We start from the raw sequence: 19,627 nt of genomic DNA, 5'->3' as shown, positions 1-19,627 counted from the left end.
ACTCCCATGTAATATGAACTAGGGCAGCACCATCTGAGCAATAGGATTACAAGAAACTAGACTACGGTGCTACCTGGATAACAAAGGAGCATTGTGGCTGGTTTAGAGGGATGACTTGCTATTGTTTCTTTAATCTATTTCTAATTGGAACTTTCCAAAAAGTACATTTTAATAAAGGTCAAACTTAAAAAGGGATAATGACTATTCAAAAATTTGCAATCGTATGAAAAATGTATGGAAAATCCAGCCAAAGTTAGCATTTTATTGTTGCATTGTGCAGTCGGCAAGACATTAAATTATCCTGGTCTCTCTGCAGTTGGTTGATACCCAGCTCAGCATTGACTCTTCAGTGGGTAGCAGACTGAGATCTAGGGCACATTCAGCTGCTTTCTTGTAGCTTCAAGCAGTCGCCTCAAAAGCAGTCCAGTTAGGAGTTGGGAGCAGCTTGAGTAGTGTAAGAATGTTTTTTTAAAAAATGTTTGATTTATGTTTGGGCCATGAAATTTAAATATTGACTAGCGATGAACTTGATTCTCTTGATGTGATTGTGGTATGTTGGTCGATCTTTGAGGGTAAGATGTGGTTTGTTTCTTTTAGTTATGAGTTATTTGTATATCTAACCTCATGATCAGACTGGCTTCTGGCCATCTGCATCCATTGTTAGTCATTCTAGGCAAAAGATAAAGTTGTTCTATTTAAGATATGCGTTAAAAGTGTGGGGTTTTTCCCTCCCCAGATCTCTTCAACACTCCATCAGCACAGAGCAACTCAATGTCTTCGAATGTTCCACAAACAACAGAAGTTCATCTTCAGCCAATGCTGGGTGTGTGCCCTCTGAGCCCAGTACATCTATCTAAGGACCAAGAATACCAGCTGCACATGGTGGAATCAGCCTGGCTTCATATGCCTCATCCATCAGACTCCGAGAGGATACGGTCAGTAGCAGGTCGAGTTAGAAAAAGATGAATCTAGGGAATAAACTACAAAATGTTTGTCAGCTTGGTATCTAGTTATGGGTTTGAGAATTAATTGAAGCTATGCTCTTTGAACAGCGAGTCTATTGTATTTTGTACTCTACATCCCACTAATTCTATCTATTTTCTGTGTAATGTTTAGCATGGTGGTTACTGTAGTTATTGGAATAAGAACTGAGAAGATATACTGAGAAATGAACACTTTGGATGTTGAAGAATTCTGTTTTCAGTGGCTGCTTGTAAAAACAAATCTAAATTCAAGTCTTTTATGAAGCTTTACTTTTCAACACGTTATAAATTGTTTTCTGCTCACACGTTACATTGAGGTAGAATTGTCTAAATGTCATGATCAGACTTGTCTGCTGATCAATCTCCTTGAGTGCTGCATAAGACTTATATATAATTGGACCATTCAGAAAGGTCACGGGCAGTCTGATTATGGATTCAGTTTCATGGTTTTGTCTGCCCTTCATAACCCTAGATTCCCTCGTTTATATAAAAGCTTATGTAAAGCAGTCTCCATTAATTTTTTGAGGAAGAGAATTGCATAAACAACCAACCTTCAGAAAGTGGTCAGCTCAATACTGTTGAAAAGTACAATCTCATTTTCTTAAACTGTCCCTCTTAATTGTAGTATTCCAACGTAGGTAATACTAAAGTTGTTCTGAGAAAAGATCACTTGACCTGAAACATTAACTCTGATTTCTCTCCACACGTGCTGCCAGACCTGAGCTTTTCAAGCAATTTCTATTTTTTTTGCCCCTTGGAAACTTGTTTTAGAAGATCACTTATGCTGGCCAGTCAGCGACACATGTCTCACAAGTGAATACAAAAAGAATTCTTCTAAACTCTAGCGGGTATTAAAATTCTTGAGTCTCCAACCCTGGCTTTCACCGGCGAGTGTGTGGTGAGAACGTGAGTCAGGCTGCTCTCGGGAAGGTGAGATTTTTCCTGTTTAAAAATCTGCCTTGTGCAGCAACAGTGGGAGGAATGAGAAACTATTCGAGCATTGGCTAAACCCGAAGCACTACACGTGTAGTGTCTCCTGCCTGTCATCCTCGAACCAAAAAAGAAAAGATTGTGGAAGGTCAGTAAGGGAAGGCTTTTTAAATTCTTCTAAAAATCTAGAGTAGAGAGAATGAAAGCTCGGGCAGTTGCATGTTGTTCTTGCAGGATGTAGGAGGTAAGGGTCACTGCTGGTGTCCCCTCTGACTTTACCTGCAAGAAGTGCACCCAACGCCAGCTCCTCAAAAGCCGCATAAGAGAACTGGAGCTGAACCTGGATGAACTCCAGATCATTTGAGAGGCTGAGGGGGTGTTAGGAGTTGTAGGGAGATTGTCACACCCAAGGTACAGCAAAAAGGTAATTGGGTCACTGTCAGGAAAGGGAAAAGTGAATGGGCAGACAGTGCAGCGATCCCGTACATCTGTTCCCGTCAATAATAAGTATACCATTTTGGATACTGTTTGGGGGGGCTGGCGGGGGTGTGTGCGGGGAGCAGCCTACCAGGGAAAGGCCATAGCGGACAGGTCTCTGGCACTAACCCTGGCCTTCTGTGCCAGAAGGGAAGATGGGAGGGAGAATAGGAGAGCAATTTTAATGGAGGATTCGACAGTAAGACGCACAGACAGGTGGTTCTGTGGATGCGAATGAGACGAACAGATGGTATGTTGTCGCCAGGGTCTGTGTCTCAGATCGTGCCTTCAGGTCCTTAAGGGGGAGGGTGAGCACCCAGATGTCATGGTATGCAATGTTACCAATGGCGTAAGTAGAAAAAGGACATAGAATGTGAAAACAAGTACAAGGACTTACATTGGAAGTTGAAGTCCAGGACAAATAGGATTGTTATCGCTGGATTAATACCAGTGCCACGTGATAACGAGGTAAGAAATAGGGAGAGTGCTGTGGCTAGAAGGCTGGTGTAGGAGGGCGGGCTTCCATTATGTGGATAATTGGAGCACATTCTGGGGAGGGTGGGGCCTGTACAATAAGGACTGGTTGCACCGGAATCAGCAGGGCACAAATATCCTGGGAGGGAAGTTTGCTTGAGCTACACGGGATGGGTTATACTAGATCCGCAGGGGGTGGCGAACTGGATTTGTAATTCAAAGGATGAGGTATTCAGCCTTCTAACGGACACAACAGGGAGTGAGATTGTTAATAAAGAAATGCGGTCGATGGATTGTAATTGTCGACACAGGGATGGGTTGAAATGTGTATACTTCAATGCTAGAAGTATCAGAAATAAGGTGGATGAACTTAGAGCATGGGTCACTTCTTGGAACTACGCTGTTGTGGCCATTACAGAAACTTGGGTAACTCAGGGAGAGGAATGGTTGTTGGAAGTTCTGGGATTTAGATGCTTTAAAAGAAGGAGGTGGAGGAGTGGCATTGCTAGTCAGGGCGAGTATAGCAGCTACTGAAAGGCAGTTCAAGAGTGATACGTTCATAGAATCGGTTTGGGTTGAGGTCAGGAACAAGGAAAGAGCAGCCACTTTGGGTTTTTTTTTAAACAGACCCCCTAATAGTTGCAGAGAAGTGCAGGAGCGGATTGGGAGGCAGATACTGGAAAGGTGTGGAAGTCAGAGTTGTAGTCATGGGTGACTTTGACTTTGCAAATGTTGTTTGGAAACTTTTTAGTTGTAATCGTTTAGCAGGAGCAGATTTTGTCCAGTGCATTCAGGAAGGTATCTATATAGTATGTAGATAGACCAGCCCAAGGAGAGGCCACTTTGGATTTGGTGCTTGGCAATGAACCGGGCCAAGCGTTAGACCTGTTGGTAAGAGAACATTTTTGTGGTAGTGATCATAACTCTGTTACTTTTACAATATTCATGGAAAAGAGTATGTACGTATAGCAGGGTAATGTTTATAATTGGGAGAAGGGTAATTACAATTCTGTTAGGCAAGAACTGGGTAACATAAAATGGGAACAGATGCTGTCAGGGAAGACCACTATAGAAATGTGGAGATTGTGTTTAAGGGATGCATTCTGTGTGTGCTTGATATGTTTGCCCCTAGCAGGCAGGAAAAATGCAGCCAAGTGAGGGAGCCTTGGGTCTCGAGAGGTCAAACAACTGGTTAAGAGGAAGAAGAATGCTTATATAAGATTTGGGAAACAAGAAATGGAAAAGTCTCTAGAGGGATACAAGTTAGCCAGGAAGGAGCTGAAGAAAGGGCTTAGGAGAGCTCTCAGGGGTCATGAGAAAACCTTGGCAGTCAGGATCTAGGAAAACTCCAAGGCTTTTTACATGTACGTGAGGAATAAGAGAATGACCAGAGAAAGGATAGGGCCGATCACGGATTGGAAAGGGAATTTATGCATGCAGCTGAAAGAGATAGGAGCGGTCCTTAATGAATTTTTTTTTTTCAGTATTCACAACTGAGAGAGTCCTGTGTAGGGGCGGACAGTGTGAAACAGGCTGGTAGGCCTGAGGAGGTTGATGCATTGGGAATTTTGAGGAACTTGAGGATAGATAAGTTCTCTGGGCCTGATGGGATTCAACCAAGAATTCTATGGGAAGAGATTGCAGGGTCTTTGGCGGTGATCTTTTGGTCCTTACTGTTCACAGGTATAGTGCTGGAAGATAGGAGAGAGGCAGATGTCATTCCCTTGCTCAAAAAAGGGAGTTGGGATAACCCCAGAAATTACATGCCAGTTAGTCTGTCTTCAGTAGTTGTCAAATTATTGGAAAGGGCTCTGAGAGATAGGATTTACGATCACTTGGATAGGCAGTTTGATTCGTGATAGCATGGATTTGTGAGCGTTAGATTATGTCTCACAAACCTTATTGACTTCTTTGAAGACGTGACCAAACACGTGGATGAAGGTAGAGCAGTGGATGTTGTATACATGGACTTAAATAAGGCGTTGGATAAGGTTCCCGATGGTCGGCTCATGCAGAAAGTAAGGAGGCATGGGATAGAGGGAAATGTGGCAGACTGAGTTCAGAATTGTCTGACCCTTAGACAAGGGTGGTAGTGGACGGAAAATATTAAACCTGGTGCTCAGTTCTAAGTGGTGTACCACAAGGATTTGTTCTGGGCCGTCTTCTATTTTATGATTTTTGTGAACTATTTGGTTGAAGGAGTGGAAGGGGGAATTAGTAAGTTCACGGATGATACGAAGGGGGGGGGGTTGAGTTGTGGACAGTGCGGAGAGCTGTTCTAGGTTTCAAAGAGACATTGATAGGATGCAGAGCTGGGCTGAGAAGTGGCAGATAGAGTTTAACCCTGAAAAGTGTGAGGTGATTCATTTTGGAAGGACAAACTTGAAAGCAGAATACAGGGTTAACGGAAAGATTCTTGGCAGTGTGGAGGAGCAGAGGGATCTAGGGACTCATGTCTACAGTTCCCTGAAAGCTGCCACCCAAGTGGATAGAGTTGTTAAGGCATATGGTATGTTAGCTTTCATTAATAGAGGGATTGAGTTCAAGAGCTGTGAAGTGATGCTCCGGCTATACAAAAGCCTGCTTGGCCACATCTGGAGTATTGTGTCCAGTTCTGGCCACTCATTACAGGAAAGAAGGGAGGCATTGGAAAAGGTGCAGAGGAGATTTACCAGGATGTTAGCTGGAGTGGAAGGAAGGTCTTACGAGCAAAGGTTGAGAGAGCTAGGGCCTTTCTCTTTAGAATGACGAAGGATGAGAGGTGACTTAATAAAGATGTACAAAATGATCAGAGGTATAGATAGTGGACAGCCAGAGACTTTTTCCTCTTGTGGAGGTAGCTACGACAAGAGGGCATAGTTTTAAAGTGACTGAGGATAGATATAGGGGAGACACAGAGATAGGTTCTTTACCCAGTGGTAGGGGCATGGAATGCATTGTTGGAGAAGGTAGTGGAGTCGGCTTCATTAGGGGCGTTTAAGCAACAATTAGATAGGCACATGGATGATGGTATAGGGCCGGGGTGGAGGTTAGATAGACCTTGGGATTAGGATTAAAGTTTGGCACAACATCGTGGGCCAAAGGGCCTGTCCTGTTCTCTTCTATATTCTGTTAACAGGCAGGTGATACAGCATTAAGACTCACGTTCAACTGCAGAGAACTGTCTATCCTCCTGATTTAACTCTCCTCCTCGCACAACATTGCTTTTAACTTCCACCTTGAATGGCTTCCTGCAACATGGTGTCATGGTCAGGTCACTCATCCTCTTTGCAACTTTTGGTTTCATCATTTAGACTGCAAGAACCTTGAACCTGTTTAGCTGTTGCAAAGGCAGAGGCTCCATCTGCTCCAATTTTCTTGATCCCCACATTTGTCTTGCTTGTAGTTAAGCCCTCCTGCCTCTCATCACAGGCAAAATTAAAGACTGTATCCTAGGAGGTGTGACTGCCTCCTGGAACAAAGCATCTGGGTAACTAACCTCCTTGATGTGTTGCATTGACATTAGTTGAGGTAATGAGCATATACAGGGCTAAACTTTGTGTTCTCAGCCAGCAACACCCACATCCTATGAATTTTAAAAAAACTTCATGTCTCCAGACCTCCTTATGATCATAATTTCAATTGGAGAAGAATGTTAGTTGAAATACTGTTAAGTGAGATTGGTTAGCGAGTATTAACTATCTAATAAGCTTTATTATTGGTAAACCTCTACTGATAAACCTTACAATAACTAAAATTACCCAAGTCCTGAAAGAGAAGTTAGAAAGAAATGCACCTAACAATCAACTCCCTGTTTTCTTCCATTTCACCTGCATTCTGCCGAATGTGGTTGGTCCCCTCTGGAGCGACAGTCTGGACTTGAAAGTTTGTCTCGGTATCTTTTACCTGCCCACTCCTCAGTTGCTGACTGCCTGTCCTGGGATGGTGCTGAGGTGTGGCCATGGTATTCCAGATAATTGGAGAGCATTGGTGCACACGGTCATGGGTGTAAGAGCTGTTTAAGAGATTCCTGTTTTCAGCAGCCTTCATTAGCTGGTGTGTGACTGTTTGTTTGCTAGCTTTGTAGCTAAATCAGTTATTACAGATGAGAAGGGCAAGATTTATGTCCATGTATAGCTGGGTGTATTATAGCTTATCAAAGAACAATATAGCACAGGAACAGGTCCTTTAGCCCTCCAATCCTGTGCTGATAACTTTGCCCTTTTGTGTTAAAACCGTCTTCACTTACAGGATCCACATCCAGTTTTTTTTTCCCCCCCCCCCACTGCACCTTGAACCTTTGCCTAGTAATTGATTCTCCCCTGCCCCTCCGTGCTAGGGGGTGATGGCTGGTGAGAAAGATTGGGAAGTATGAGACTATCTGTGCTATTCACAATCTTTTAAACTTCTATCAGGTCACCCCTCAACTTCCTGCGTTCCAGTGAAAATAAACCCAGTCTACCCAACCTTTCTTCATGGCTAAAATCCCCCATACTCGACAAAATCCTGGTAAACCTTTTCTGTACCCTCTCCAAAGCATCCATGTCCTTCTGGTAGTGTGGTGACCAGAACTGTACACGATATTCCAAGTGTGGCCTAACTGAAGTTCTATGAAGCTGCAACATTTTTTGTTTATGGTTGCACTCTATGCCCCTTCTAATCAAGGCAAGCATGCCATAGGTTTTGCTTTACTACCTTTTATAGAGTCAGAGTCGTACAGTATGTAAACAGACCCTTTGGAATTGTTTGTCATGAATTGGTTGGACCAAACCAAACTAGTCCCACCTGTCAGCTCCTGGCCTATAACCCTCCAAACTTTTACCATTTATGTATCTATCTTTTGGATGTCTTTTAAATGCTGTGATTGTACCATATTTGTACCAATTCCCTAGGAAGGTCATTTTGCATGTGAACCACCATCTGTTTTTAAAACAAAAAAATGCCTTTTTTTAAAAATAACCCCTCTCCTCTTACCTTAAAAATGTGCCCCCTAGTCATGAAGTCATTAACTCTATACCTCCTTATTTTATAAACTTCTATCATGTCGCCTCTCCACCTCCTTCGCTCTAGTGAAGAATGTCCCAGCCTATTAGTTCTTTATAACTCAAACCTTCCATACCCTGCAACATCCTGGTAAATCTCTTCTGAATCCACTCCAGCTTGATAATATCCTTCCTATAACTGGGTGACCAGCACTGGACACTATTCCAGTGGAGGCCTCACCACTGGCCTGTACAACCTCCACATGACTTCCCAACTGATATGTTTGAAGGCAAGCATGCCAAGTGCCTTTTTAACCATCTTATTTATATGTGATGAAAACTTCAAAGAATTATGTACCAGCACCCCTAGGTCCCTCTGTTCTACAGCACTACCCAAGACTCTACCATTTAATTATATAAGCCTTACCCCTTGTTATACCAAAATGCAGTGCCTCATATTTATCCAGATTGAACTCCATCTGCCATTTTTCAGCCTATTGATCCATTAGATCAAGATTCCTGTGTAAGCTTAGCAAACCTTCTTCACTGTCTACAATGCTTCCAATTTTGGTGTCATCTGCAAACTTATTAACTGTGCCTTCTATCTTCTCATCCAAATCATTTATATAAATGACAGACAAAAGACCCAGAACCCATCAGATCTCTGTGCAGCACTGCTGGTTACAGGCCTCCAGTCAGAAAATCAACCCTCCTCCATTACTCTGTCTCTTGCTGTTAAGCCAAATATGTATCCAATTGGCCAACTCACCCATGTGACCTAATGGAGCCTTGTCAAAGGCTTTACTAAAATCCAAATAACATCTGCTGTGCCATCATTGATCTTCTCGGTAACTTGCTCAAAAAACTCAAGTTTGTGAGATATGACATACCTCTCACAAAACCATGCTGTCTATCCCTAATCAATTTTTGCCCCTCTAAATGTCCCTAAATCCTATCTCTTATAATCATCTCCAACAATTTACCCCCAACCAAAGTCAGACTCACTGGTCTGTAGTTCCTCAGTTTCTTCTTACAACCTCTCTTAAATGAAGATATAGCATTCGTCACCCGTAGTTATAGGTGCAAATATTTTTGGAAGGGGAATTGTGACTTTCCTTCCTTATTTCCCTCGATGTTCTGGGATACATTAGAGCAGGTCCCAGAGATTTATCCACCGTTTTATATTCTCCATGACCTCCCAAACTACCTCTGTAATGTGAATTGTTTTTAAAACATCAAAATTTATTTCTGTTCATTCTCTAGATTCCATTTCGTTCTCCACAGTAAAAACTTAGACAAAACAATCATTTTAGTATCTCTTCATCTCCTGGAGGGTCAACACAATGATGACCTCTCTGATCTTTGAGGCCCTACCCTCTCTCTAGTTACCCTCTTTCTCAATGTATCTGTAGAATCCCTTTGGATTATCCTTAACCTTATCTACCAATGCTTTCTCGTATCCCCTCTCTGCTTTCCTGAATTCTACCTTAAGAATGCCCCGTGCTCTTTGTATTGATTTGAGATTCAGTTGAATGAAGTTGTCTATATCTGAAATGAGATTATCTTTTATTTTTGACTAGAACCTCAGTATCTTCATTCATCCATTGTTCCTTAATCTTACCGGCCTTACCCTTCACTTTAACAGGAACAAATGCCTCTTAAACTCTTGGTATCACACTCTTGAACACCTGCATTACCATCTTCAGTGATCTGTGGACATGCCCAAACAGATCTGTGTATCAATATTCCTAAGGATTGTGCCATTCACTATATAATTTCCACCTGTATTTGACCTTCCAAAATGCATCACCTCACATTTGTCAAGTTTAAATGCTATCAGCCATTTTTCTGCCACTGTCTCCAACTGACCTCGACATTCCTCCTCACTATCTGCAAATCCTCCAATCTTTGTTTTCCACAGACTTAGTAATTAGACCAGCCTTGTTTTCCTCCAGATCATTTATGTAGACCATGACAGCAGAAATCCCAACTCTGATCCCTGTGAATACCACTCGTCACTGTTCTCCATGCCAAAGAGCTTCCTCCTACTGCTGCCACAAGGAACCTTGTCAAAGGCTTTACTGACCCTTCAGTCCAACCTGTCCATGCCTGCAACTGCTCTTGTGGTTATTGGCAGTGTTGATTTGGGATTCATTGGACCTTTTTTGTCCAGAGTTTCCCTGATAGTACATTCATTGACCTGTTTAGCTTTTGGACTTGTGTAGAAAGGGAGTTGGTAGGTGAGGAGTTGGAGTATTCTAATGTCTGTAGATTGGTTTTTGCTTGTATTGAATACTCAGCCTTTTAGGCTGCAGTTGTTGTCATCTTTTTGTATTTTGCAGCCAGTGTTGGAACAGATCCCAAGTTGGATAGGGACAACATTGTTTAACACTGAAATGTGAATAGATTTTGGTTCTCGTCTTTCAGCGTGACTGTGACCCTAGGATTTTGCCAATGTCCACCAAGTTTAAACAATTGAGTGGTTGGATTTTTTGAAAATGTAGTGGCTTTTCTGCCTAATACGGTTAAAAATATTTAGTGCCTTTGCTACGGAAGTGTTACTGTATCAGTGTTTTAATTTGTTTTCTGTTTCGTTCCTCACAGACACTACCTCCCCCGCAATCCGTGCCCCACACCACCTTATCACCATCAGATTCCGCCAGTCCATTCAGACACTTTGGAGTTCTACCAGCGATTGTCCACTGAAACTCTCTTCTTCATCTTTTACTACCTAGAAGTGAGTATTGGTCTGAGCTGGTTTGACCATGTCACAAAGCCTTGCTCAAGGTTTCTGCTGGAATCCTGCACTGGGTGTGCTTGGGTCAAACCAGAACTGGGCCCATAGACTTGGCAGCAGCTGAAGGGAATTCCATACTAATCTAACTAACTAGATCCCACTTACTATTATTTTCATCAGCTCACAATTCATACAGCTGTCCTCAGACTGTCTGGTGTGGAAGCCCATTGCCAGGGGTTTAACACTGACCCATAAACCTTTGCCCAGGGTTATGTTGTTAAATCATCCAGATAAGTCGCTTTGATTAGAATGTACGATATCCCTATGGCTTACTGTCTTGCCAGCACACAGTAGCCAGGCTACCATACAAAAAATGGTATTTGTAGGACTCCCATAACCCACTTAATTAACAATAAGTCTCCCCCTTTTGAGATGAGAAAACATTCCTATATAGAAAGAGGAAATAGATGTAAGTTCTGTTCTTTAAGGAGAACTCTGGAAGGGAGGGTGTGTCAAATGTGTCCCATTCCTCTGCCCCCATTTGTTATATTCGCATTCTGCCAGGAGCAATTTCTCATCTCAATGCCATGTCTGTTCTTAATATCCCTAGTGCAAACTGCCCTGTGATTTAGCAACAGGCATTAAAGTTTAATGTTTTTCAGCTGCAAACATCTGGTAAGCCTGCACTGAAGGTTTGGTGTTACAAAGCCCCATATTGTCTCTAACACAACTCTGCCTATTCCAGTGCTGTTGATTTGTGCAGTTAGTTCTGGCGAAAAACATGAAGCTGTTTTGTGTAAATGTCCCAGCAACTTTTTTTTTGGCTCTCAATCTTAAAAATTGACCTGTACAACTCCAACCTTTTTTGATCTGTTGCATTAACAGTGTGCACTGCTGGACGCACAGCGCCAAAAACTTGACACATTTCAGCTTGAATTCTAAAACATTTTTAAATGCTTTGGTTTTTTTTAACTTCCTTTCATTACAACCTTTAGCAATTTATGCTGAGAATCTGTCCCCAAGTGTATAGAGTCCTATGTGTCACTTGCTTGTCCTACCATTCTGTCTGTTTATAACTGGTGCACATTAAGCCAGTTGCAGTAGGTGCATCATCACAGCTGAGCTCAATCTGCTGACTCAGCATTACTCTACACATGTTCTAATGGTAACATGGAGCTGCATTTCTCCACCCAGGTATGTGCATACCCACCCACTGCAGACTGCTGTTGTAGTGCCTATGGTCAAGTGAAGCAAATCAACAAGTATTGTTTGGCTCAAGTTGCATGAACCTGCATTTTTGAAAAAAATAAATTTGACTGGAAACTTGGGTTATAATCGGGTTCTGATGTTTTTCATGTTTTTATTGTTTGAGACAATGTAACGAAGTATTATAAATTTATGAATCCAGCTTCATTTCCTAGTTCGATTGGACAAATGTGAACGAATTACAGCTGGTACTCTAGCTGTGGGGGGAGAGAGAGTATTCACTGGGCGGTGATTTTCCTCTGAGATTGGTCAGTGGAGGTTCTGGTGAAGATGTTAGGCTACTGTGAGCCCCTTCACGTAATTTTGAAGATGCTTGTTTGAAGTATCTTTTATGGATTTGTTCCTCAGGCAATCAACATCTTCAGGACGGGAGTCAGATGAGGAGACAAGTGGTGGGCACACTAAGAATCAAGCTGGGAATGTTGTTTACAGAACTGAGGGAGTTTTGTAAGAACTTGTTTAGAAATTGTTTTTTAAGACTAGTAGTTTAGGAGAAACTCTTTCCATCGTCAGGTGCTCGGTAACCCAAGGATACTGATCGGAAAAGAACTGATGAGCTTGAATTTTATAAAGCTAGTCATTGTGATCTGGAATGTGCTGGCTTAAGGATGGGAGAAGATGATTTTGACTGCACTTTGAAAACGCAATTGGATATATATATAAATTGGGAATCCAGCAGGGGAAAGGGACAATTTGGAAAGCTTTTTCAAAATAGCTGGCGTAGGCATAATCAGCTGTATGACCTCCTATGCCGCATCTTTCCATGAATTGAAGCAACTTTGCTTTCAGCCATCTTTTATTTCCTTTTGCTAGGGGACCAAGTCCCAGTATTTAGCTGCTAAAGCTTTGAAGAAGCAATCCTGGAGATTCCACACCAAGTACATGATGTGGTTCCAGAGACATGAAGAGCCAAAAACTATTACCGATGAATATGAACAGGTATGGATCACTTCTGGGCTCTCAATCTGTCAGTAGGAGCGATTTCAGATCATTTGACCTCTAACAGATACTTGTGAAGAAATTTGGCTGGTTTCTGTGCAGAGAATTGTATTTCTAATGATTCCATACATTTCATCTTGTGCTTACTCACTTTTGTGTGAGGGAACAGAAACCTGGACTACTACTTACATAAAGAACATTAAGGGAGGTGGAATAGAAGCGTTCAAGATTGGGAATTTTGTTGAAGCAAATGTGCCATTGACAGGCTAGTCAGTAATCGGAAGGTAATGACTTTTGGCAAAAGAACTGGTTGGAGAGATGAGGGGCATTTCTTTTGAATGAGTTGTCTTAGACCATAAGATAAAGGAGTAGAATTAGGCCATCCAGCCCATTGAGTCTACTCCACCATTCGATCATGGTCGATATGTTTCTCAACCCTATTTTCCTGCCTCCTACCTATAATAAGACCATAAGACATTGGAGTGAAGTAAGGCCATTTGGCCTCTTGAGTCCACTCTGCCATTCAATCATGGCTGTTGGGTATTTCAACTCCACTTAACCGCACTCTCCCTGTAGCCCTTAATTCCTCGTGAGGTCAAGAATTTGTCAATCTCTGCCTTGAAGACATTTAACGTCCCGGCCTCCTCTGTGCTCCATGGCAATGAATTCCGCAGGCCTGCCACTCTCTGGCTGAAGAAATGTCCCCTCGTTTCCATTCTAAATTTATCCCCTCTAATTCTAAGACTGTGCCCACGGGTCCTAGTCTCCCCGCCCAGCGGAAACAACTTCCCAGCATCCACCCTTTCTATAAGCCTTGCAGTATCTTCTAAGCTTGTTTAGATCTCCGCTCAACCTTCTAAACTGCAATGAATACAATCCCAGGATCCTCAGCTGTTCATCATACGTTAAACCTACCATTCCAGGGATCATCCGTGTGAATCTCCATTGGACACGTTGCAGGGCCAGTATGTCCTTCCTGAAGTGTGGGGCCTAAAATTGGACACAGTATTCTAAATGGGGCCTAACTAGAGCTTTATAAAGTCTCAGAAGCACATCGCTGCTTTTATATTCCAACCCTCTTGAGATAAACGACAACATTACATTCGCTTTGTTAATTACGGACTCTACCTGCAAGTTAACCTTTAGAGAATCCTGGACCAACACTCCTAGATCCCTTTGTACTTCTGCTTTGTGAATTTTCTCACCATTTAGAAAATAGTCCATGCCTGTATTCTTTTTTTCCAAAGTGCGAAACTTCACATTTACTCACATTGAATTTCATCAGCCATTTCCTGGACCACTCTCCTAAACTGTCTAAATCTTTCTGCAGCCTCCACACCACCTCAGTACTACCTGCCTGTCCACCTATCTTTGTATCATCGGCAAACTTCGCCAGAATGCCCCCAGTCCCTTCATCCAGATCACTAATGTATAAGGTGAACAGCTGTGGCCCCAACACTGAACCCTGTGGGACACCACTCGTCACCGGTTGCCATTCCGAGAAAGAGAGCCTTTTATCCCAACACTCTGCATTCTGTCAGACAGCTAATCCTCAATGCATGCCAGTAGCTCACCTCCAACACCATGGGCCCTCACCTTACTCAACAGCCTCCTGTGAGGCACCTTTATCATAGGCCTTTTGGAAGTCTAGGTAAATAACATCCACTGGATTTCCCTGGTCTAACCTACTTGTTACCTCTTCAAAGAATTCCAACAGGTTTGTCGGGCACGACCTCCCCTTACTAAATACACGCTGACTTGTTCTAATCCGACCCTGCCCTTCCAAGAATTTAGATGTCTCACCCTTAAAGATGGATTCTAGAATTTTACCAACAACCGAGGTCGGCTAATCGGCCTATAATTTTCCAATCTTTTGTCTTGATACTTTCTTAAACAAGGGGGTTACAACAGCTTTTGTGCTCCTGAGATGCTGCTTGGCCTGCTGTGTTCATCCAGCCTCACGTTTTATTATCTTGGGGTTACAGCAGTGGTTTTCCAATCATCTGGAACTTTACCTGATTCCAATGACCTTTGAAAGATCACAACCAAGACCTCCGCTATTTCCTCAGCCACTTCCCATCGGGGCCAGGAGATTTATCAATTTTTTTTTAGACCTTTTAGGTTTTCTAACCCTTTCTCTTTTGTAATGCCTATCATACTCAACTCAGCCCCCTGACTCTCTCAATTGTTGGAATACTACTCACGTCTTCCACTGTGAAGTCTGACGCAAAGTACTTATTAAGTTCTTCAGCTATTTCCTTATCTCTCATCGCTAGCCTTCTAGCATCAATTTGGAGCAGCCCAATGTCCACTTTTGCCTCTCGTCTGTTTCTTATGTATTGAAAGAAACTTTTACTATTATTTCTAATATTACTAGCTAGCCTACCTTCATATTTGATCCTCTCCTTCCTTATTGCTGTCTTTGTTATCCTCTGTTTGTTTTTGTAGCCTTCCCAATCTTCTGATTTCCCAGTGCTCTTGGCCACTTTTATAGGCTCTTGTGTCTCTTTTTCTTTGCCACATTTCCTGACTTCTTCTGTCTGTCATGGCTGTCTAATTCTTCTCTCTTCCACCCCCAGGTAATCTTTCAGATGAATCTCTCTGTACTGCGTCCTCATTTACACTCTCAAACTCCTGCCATTGTTGCTCTACTGTCTTCCCTGCTGGCTCTGCTTCCAGTTGATTTTCATCAGTTCCTCTCTCATGCCCCAGTAATTACCTTTATTTAACTGTAACACCATCACATCCGATTTTGCCTTCTCTCTTTCAAACTGCAATACTTGATCCCCTTACTATGTATCTCTGATCTATCTCTGTTTTAAATACTCAATGATTAGGTCTTCACAGCCCTCTGCTGCATTGAGTTCCACACGTTTTCGACCTAGCTGAAGAAATTCCTCCTCGTCTCAGTTCTAAAGGGTTGTCCCTTCACTTTGAGACTACCTAGTCTCTCCTACTAGTGGAAACATCTTCCCCCACATCCACACTATCTAGGACACTCGGTATTCTATAAATTCCGATGTGAGTCCTACTCCTCTAAACTTTGAGTACAGACCCAGAATCCTCAAAATATTCCATCTGTAGTGTGACCAGAGCTTTTTACAGCCTCAGCCATACATCCCCGCTTGTATTCTAGCCCCCTTGAAATGAATGCTAACCTCGTATTTGCCTTACTGACTGCCAGCTGGACCTGCATGTTAACCTTCAGCAAATTCTGAGTTAGGATTCCTAAGTCCCTTTGTGTTTCAGATTTCCAAAGACTTTCCCGTTTAGAAAATAGTCTATGTCTCTACCCTGATTGAAGTGCATAACCTTACACTTTCCCACATTGTAATCCATCTGCCACTTCTTTGCCCCCACTCCAGGTCTGTCTAAGTCCTTCTGCATCCTTCCCACTTCTTCAACATTACCTGTCTCTCATCCTATGTGTCATCTTGATCAGAGAAGCATGGCCACAGTTAGTCAGTGGAAGCAGATTCATGAATAAATCTTCAGGAAACATTGAGTATAGTGTGTGGCTGGCATGTGGGTTTAATTGGTATCTCTTTCAAAAAGATAGTGCTGATCCATTGGGCTGAATGGGCTCACCCTGTGCCGTTTCTGTAACTTGTGTTTGTTCCCGTGATAGTTGGATGCTGAGCCTGAGGTATGTGGCTCAGGTTGCTGAGAATTTGTGGCAAGTCTGAAGTTTGGCTTCTTGTGTAATCAAGGGTACCAACAAAAGCGTTTCGTGTCTTTTCAGGACAGAGTGCTGCAGTAATCGTGGCACTGCTGTAGGAATGTGGAATAACTTATTGTCCTCATCTTTGCTTCCATCTGAATGTCAGAATTGCATTTTTCTTTGAACTTTCTTCTTGCTGTAAAATCTTTGAAACATGGGATTGAACTTGGTTAGTCATCTGGTTAACTGCATTTCTTCTGTTCCCATATGCACAGTGTTTTTTTTCCCCTAATGCAGTTAGAGTTATCTTGTATAATGAGAGTTCAAATATTGCCAGACCTAGGGTGGCATGGTGGCTCCGTGGTTAGCACTGCTGCCTCAGCGCCAGGGACCCAGGTTCAATTCTACCTTCAGGCAACTGTCTGTGTGGAGTTTACACGTTCTCCACGTGTCTGTGAGAGTTTCCTCTCGGTACTCTGGTTTCCTCCCACAGTCTGAAAATGTGCAGGCTAGGTGGATTGGTCATGCTAAATTGCCCATAGTGTTTGGGGCGTCTGTAGATTTGATGGGTTACAGGGGGATGAATCTGGGTGGGATGCTCCAATGGTCATGGTGGACTTGTTGGGCTGAAGGGCCTGTTTCCACACTGTAGGAATTCAATGATTTACATCTGTAGATGAATGATGCAATGATTGTGTGAAACCATCCACCAAATTGCAGTCAGTGAAAGGAGAGATGCAGTGGGTTTAGTGTCCAGTGGGCTGAGGATTCTTTGGCGGTATGCTAGAGTTCCTGTGGACAAGGTGTAATAGTGTCTGGATTTCTGATCACATTGATTAAGTAGATGTCAGTACTTGGCTGAATTCCATTCCCTGATAACTGAGCCCTATGTACAATGGGCTGTCTAATTAGAGACCTGCAAATCAGGGATTATTTAAGTATTGAAATAGTTGATCCGAAAGGGTTGTGATAAAGTGGACTGGTCAAATTTCAGAATCGTCATAACTTTGTAAACGTATGCCCCGTGCAAATGTTTACATCTTACTAGGTTCTTTTTCTGACCCAACAGGGAACATACATTTACTTTGACTATGAAAAATGGGGCCAGAGAAAGAAAGAAGGCTTTACGTTCGAATACAGATACTTGGAGGACAGGGACCTGCAGTAACCAGGACACGCACATCCTATGACAGGGTGGAGTTCTCTTCCCCGTGCTGCTGATTGACCCTCAGTAACCCAGTGTTGGGCTCCCAGTCTGAACGAATGAATGAACGAACACATGCGCGCGCGCACGCACACGTGCACACACACATGTTCTTGGAAGAGAGCTTTTGTTTAGAGACCTTGTATAATTTTGAGGAAAAAAGAAAATGAAAAAGAAATCAGAAATGTTGTACATCATGTATTTTGTTCTAACCTGTGCATAAGATATTGTATTGGAAAATACTTTGTCAGAAATCTGTACAGTTCTGCGTTTAAAAAGCAGTTAGTGCTTGTACGAAAAAATAAAACATTTTTCATGTACATTTTGTGGATGTTTATTCAGTTCTTGAGGTTAGAGCTTTTTTATTGGCTGTTTGGGTTGTCCACTTGTTGGACTCTAAGATGAACTTTGCATTTTGCTTTTTCCCATTAAAAACCTGTATGTGTCTGTGTAAGATCGGCTGTTGGGGCATCTGTCTATCTATTGGTCTTGCCTGATGTTAGCCTGTGCATTGATCTTTGATCCCATCTGAGACACCACATTTTTGTCCATTTTTCCTTGGCTGCAATAAACATTCTCCCTTTTGCAGCTTTGCCCCCAACTTATTTCCAATTCACCAACCTCAGTATCAGTCCCGTTGGTCTTGCCTTCATCTTGTGCTAGCAGTAAAGCTTTTGTTAAAATAGAATCGAGAAAGCATCAATATAAATATCCCCACCAAGGAGGAATAGAGAAGGGCAATATCCACTGTCATGGGACCGTTGGGTCTGTATTGTCATTGCTGAATATATACAGCAACTCTACAATGAGGTTCTTGCAGTTTTGGATACCAAGAGACAGCTTGATAAGTGAAAGAAGCTGGAATTATGGATTGTCAGCTGTGATCTCATTAAACTCTGCAGAAGTCTTGCGAATTCTTCATGCTGCTATTTTTAACTTTGTGGAAACTTCCACTGGAAATTAGCTAGAGGGAGATACAGGCACAACTGTCCACTTTCCTCAAATTTCGATCCCTGTAGATAAGTTTGACCTTGCTATCGGAGTTCTCCTGTTATTTTCTTACAAGCTTACACCTGAAGAGAGAGAGGATTGGTGTGGTGTTGAACTAAATTACCCTAAAGAAATACACTCTCATTTGCTTTTTCAAAGTTTATTGAATCCCAGCCTTTCTTGCTTCAATATAAACTGCATTTTGACTTTGTCCTTCCCAGGCCATTGTATCATCCTGACAAATATATTTACTGTCTGGCATAAATATCCTTTAAGTGCAGCACTCAAAGTTGCACCCAACTTGCAAATGTCTGCTAGACTGAGAGATCGATCTTGCGTTTTGTATCAATGTATTGTTTTATTCTTGCAGGATTCACTTCACCTTTTTTATTAAACCAAGAAGTTGTTAGACATGTTCTGTATTTATCTACCTGACCATACATAGCTACGTTTCCTGTTTTCTCTCAATATAACAAGCATACGGAATTGTATCTGCTGTCTGCTGCAAACGCCACTAATCTGCCATCTTGTGTGGACCTCATCAACAAACCACCTCTTGTGTTTATGATTAAGCTTCTTGAGCCTAAATCATCCTACACAGAAAGAGACTGGCAACATGCCTCCAACCTGAGCAACTCTTCTCTACTGACTTATCCTGATCTAAACTTCTGGCATAAATAGATCAGCGTCAAAGGGATACTAATCAAATCTGTTCCATCTGGTCTTTGAATTCCAGCCTGTTGCAGAACCAACCACCGTCCACTTTAAAGATCTGCTTCCTTTACTTACTTGCAAATAAAAAATTACATGCTGTTACTCTCTACCCTTGCCCCCCTCTCTTGAAAGTGGTAACTGATCTACTTTTTAAAACTTCTTTTTCTTTTTACTTCCTAGGCTGAGTTGAGCATTCTCATTGCTTTCAATTCTGTAACAACGGTTTCTCGATTGGTCCGATTCTATTGAGTAGTCAGCAGGGTAACAAGGTAACACTTTTTTTTCCTACTT

At 42.3% G+C, this 19,627-nt stretch overlaps 1 protein-coding gene across 8 annotated transcripts in view; it reads left to right on the top strand.

Annotated features, from left to right (window-relative positions):
* The window catches only part of LOC125447138 (CCR4-NOT transcription complex subunit 3-like), a 77,683-nt gene extending 59,729 nt beyond the window's left edge, over positions 1 to 17,954 (top strand). For all 8 annotated transcript variants that reach the window (XM_048521289.1, XM_048521288.1, XM_048521282.1 and 5 more), the window contains 4 exons: positions 737 to 935; positions 10,430 to 10,562; positions 12,642 to 12,767; positions 17,498 to 17,954. In XM_048521289.1, the coding sequence (XP_048377246.1) occupies positions 737 to 935; positions 10,430 to 10,562; positions 12,642 to 12,767; positions 17,498 to 17,596 (557 nt within the window). In that variant the 3' untranslated portion in view covers positions 17,597 to 17,954. The remainder of the gene's footprint in view (positions 1 to 736; positions 936 to 10,429; positions 10,563 to 12,641; positions 12,768 to 17,497) is intronic.
* The last annotated feature ends 1,673 nt before the right edge of the window (positions 17,955 to 19,627 follow it).

This window comes from Stegostoma tigrinum, chromosome 38 (assembly GCF_030684315.1).
Source record: "Stegostoma tigrinum isolate sSteTig4 chromosome 38, sSteTig4.hap1, whole genome shotgun sequence".
Lineage (NCBI taxonomy): Eukaryota > Metazoa > Chordata > Chondrichthyes > Orectolobiformes > Stegostomatidae > Stegostoma > Stegostoma tigrinum.
The sequence above is the reverse complement of the archived record's forward strand: the minus strand, read 5'-3'. Positions and strand labels throughout refer to the sequence as shown.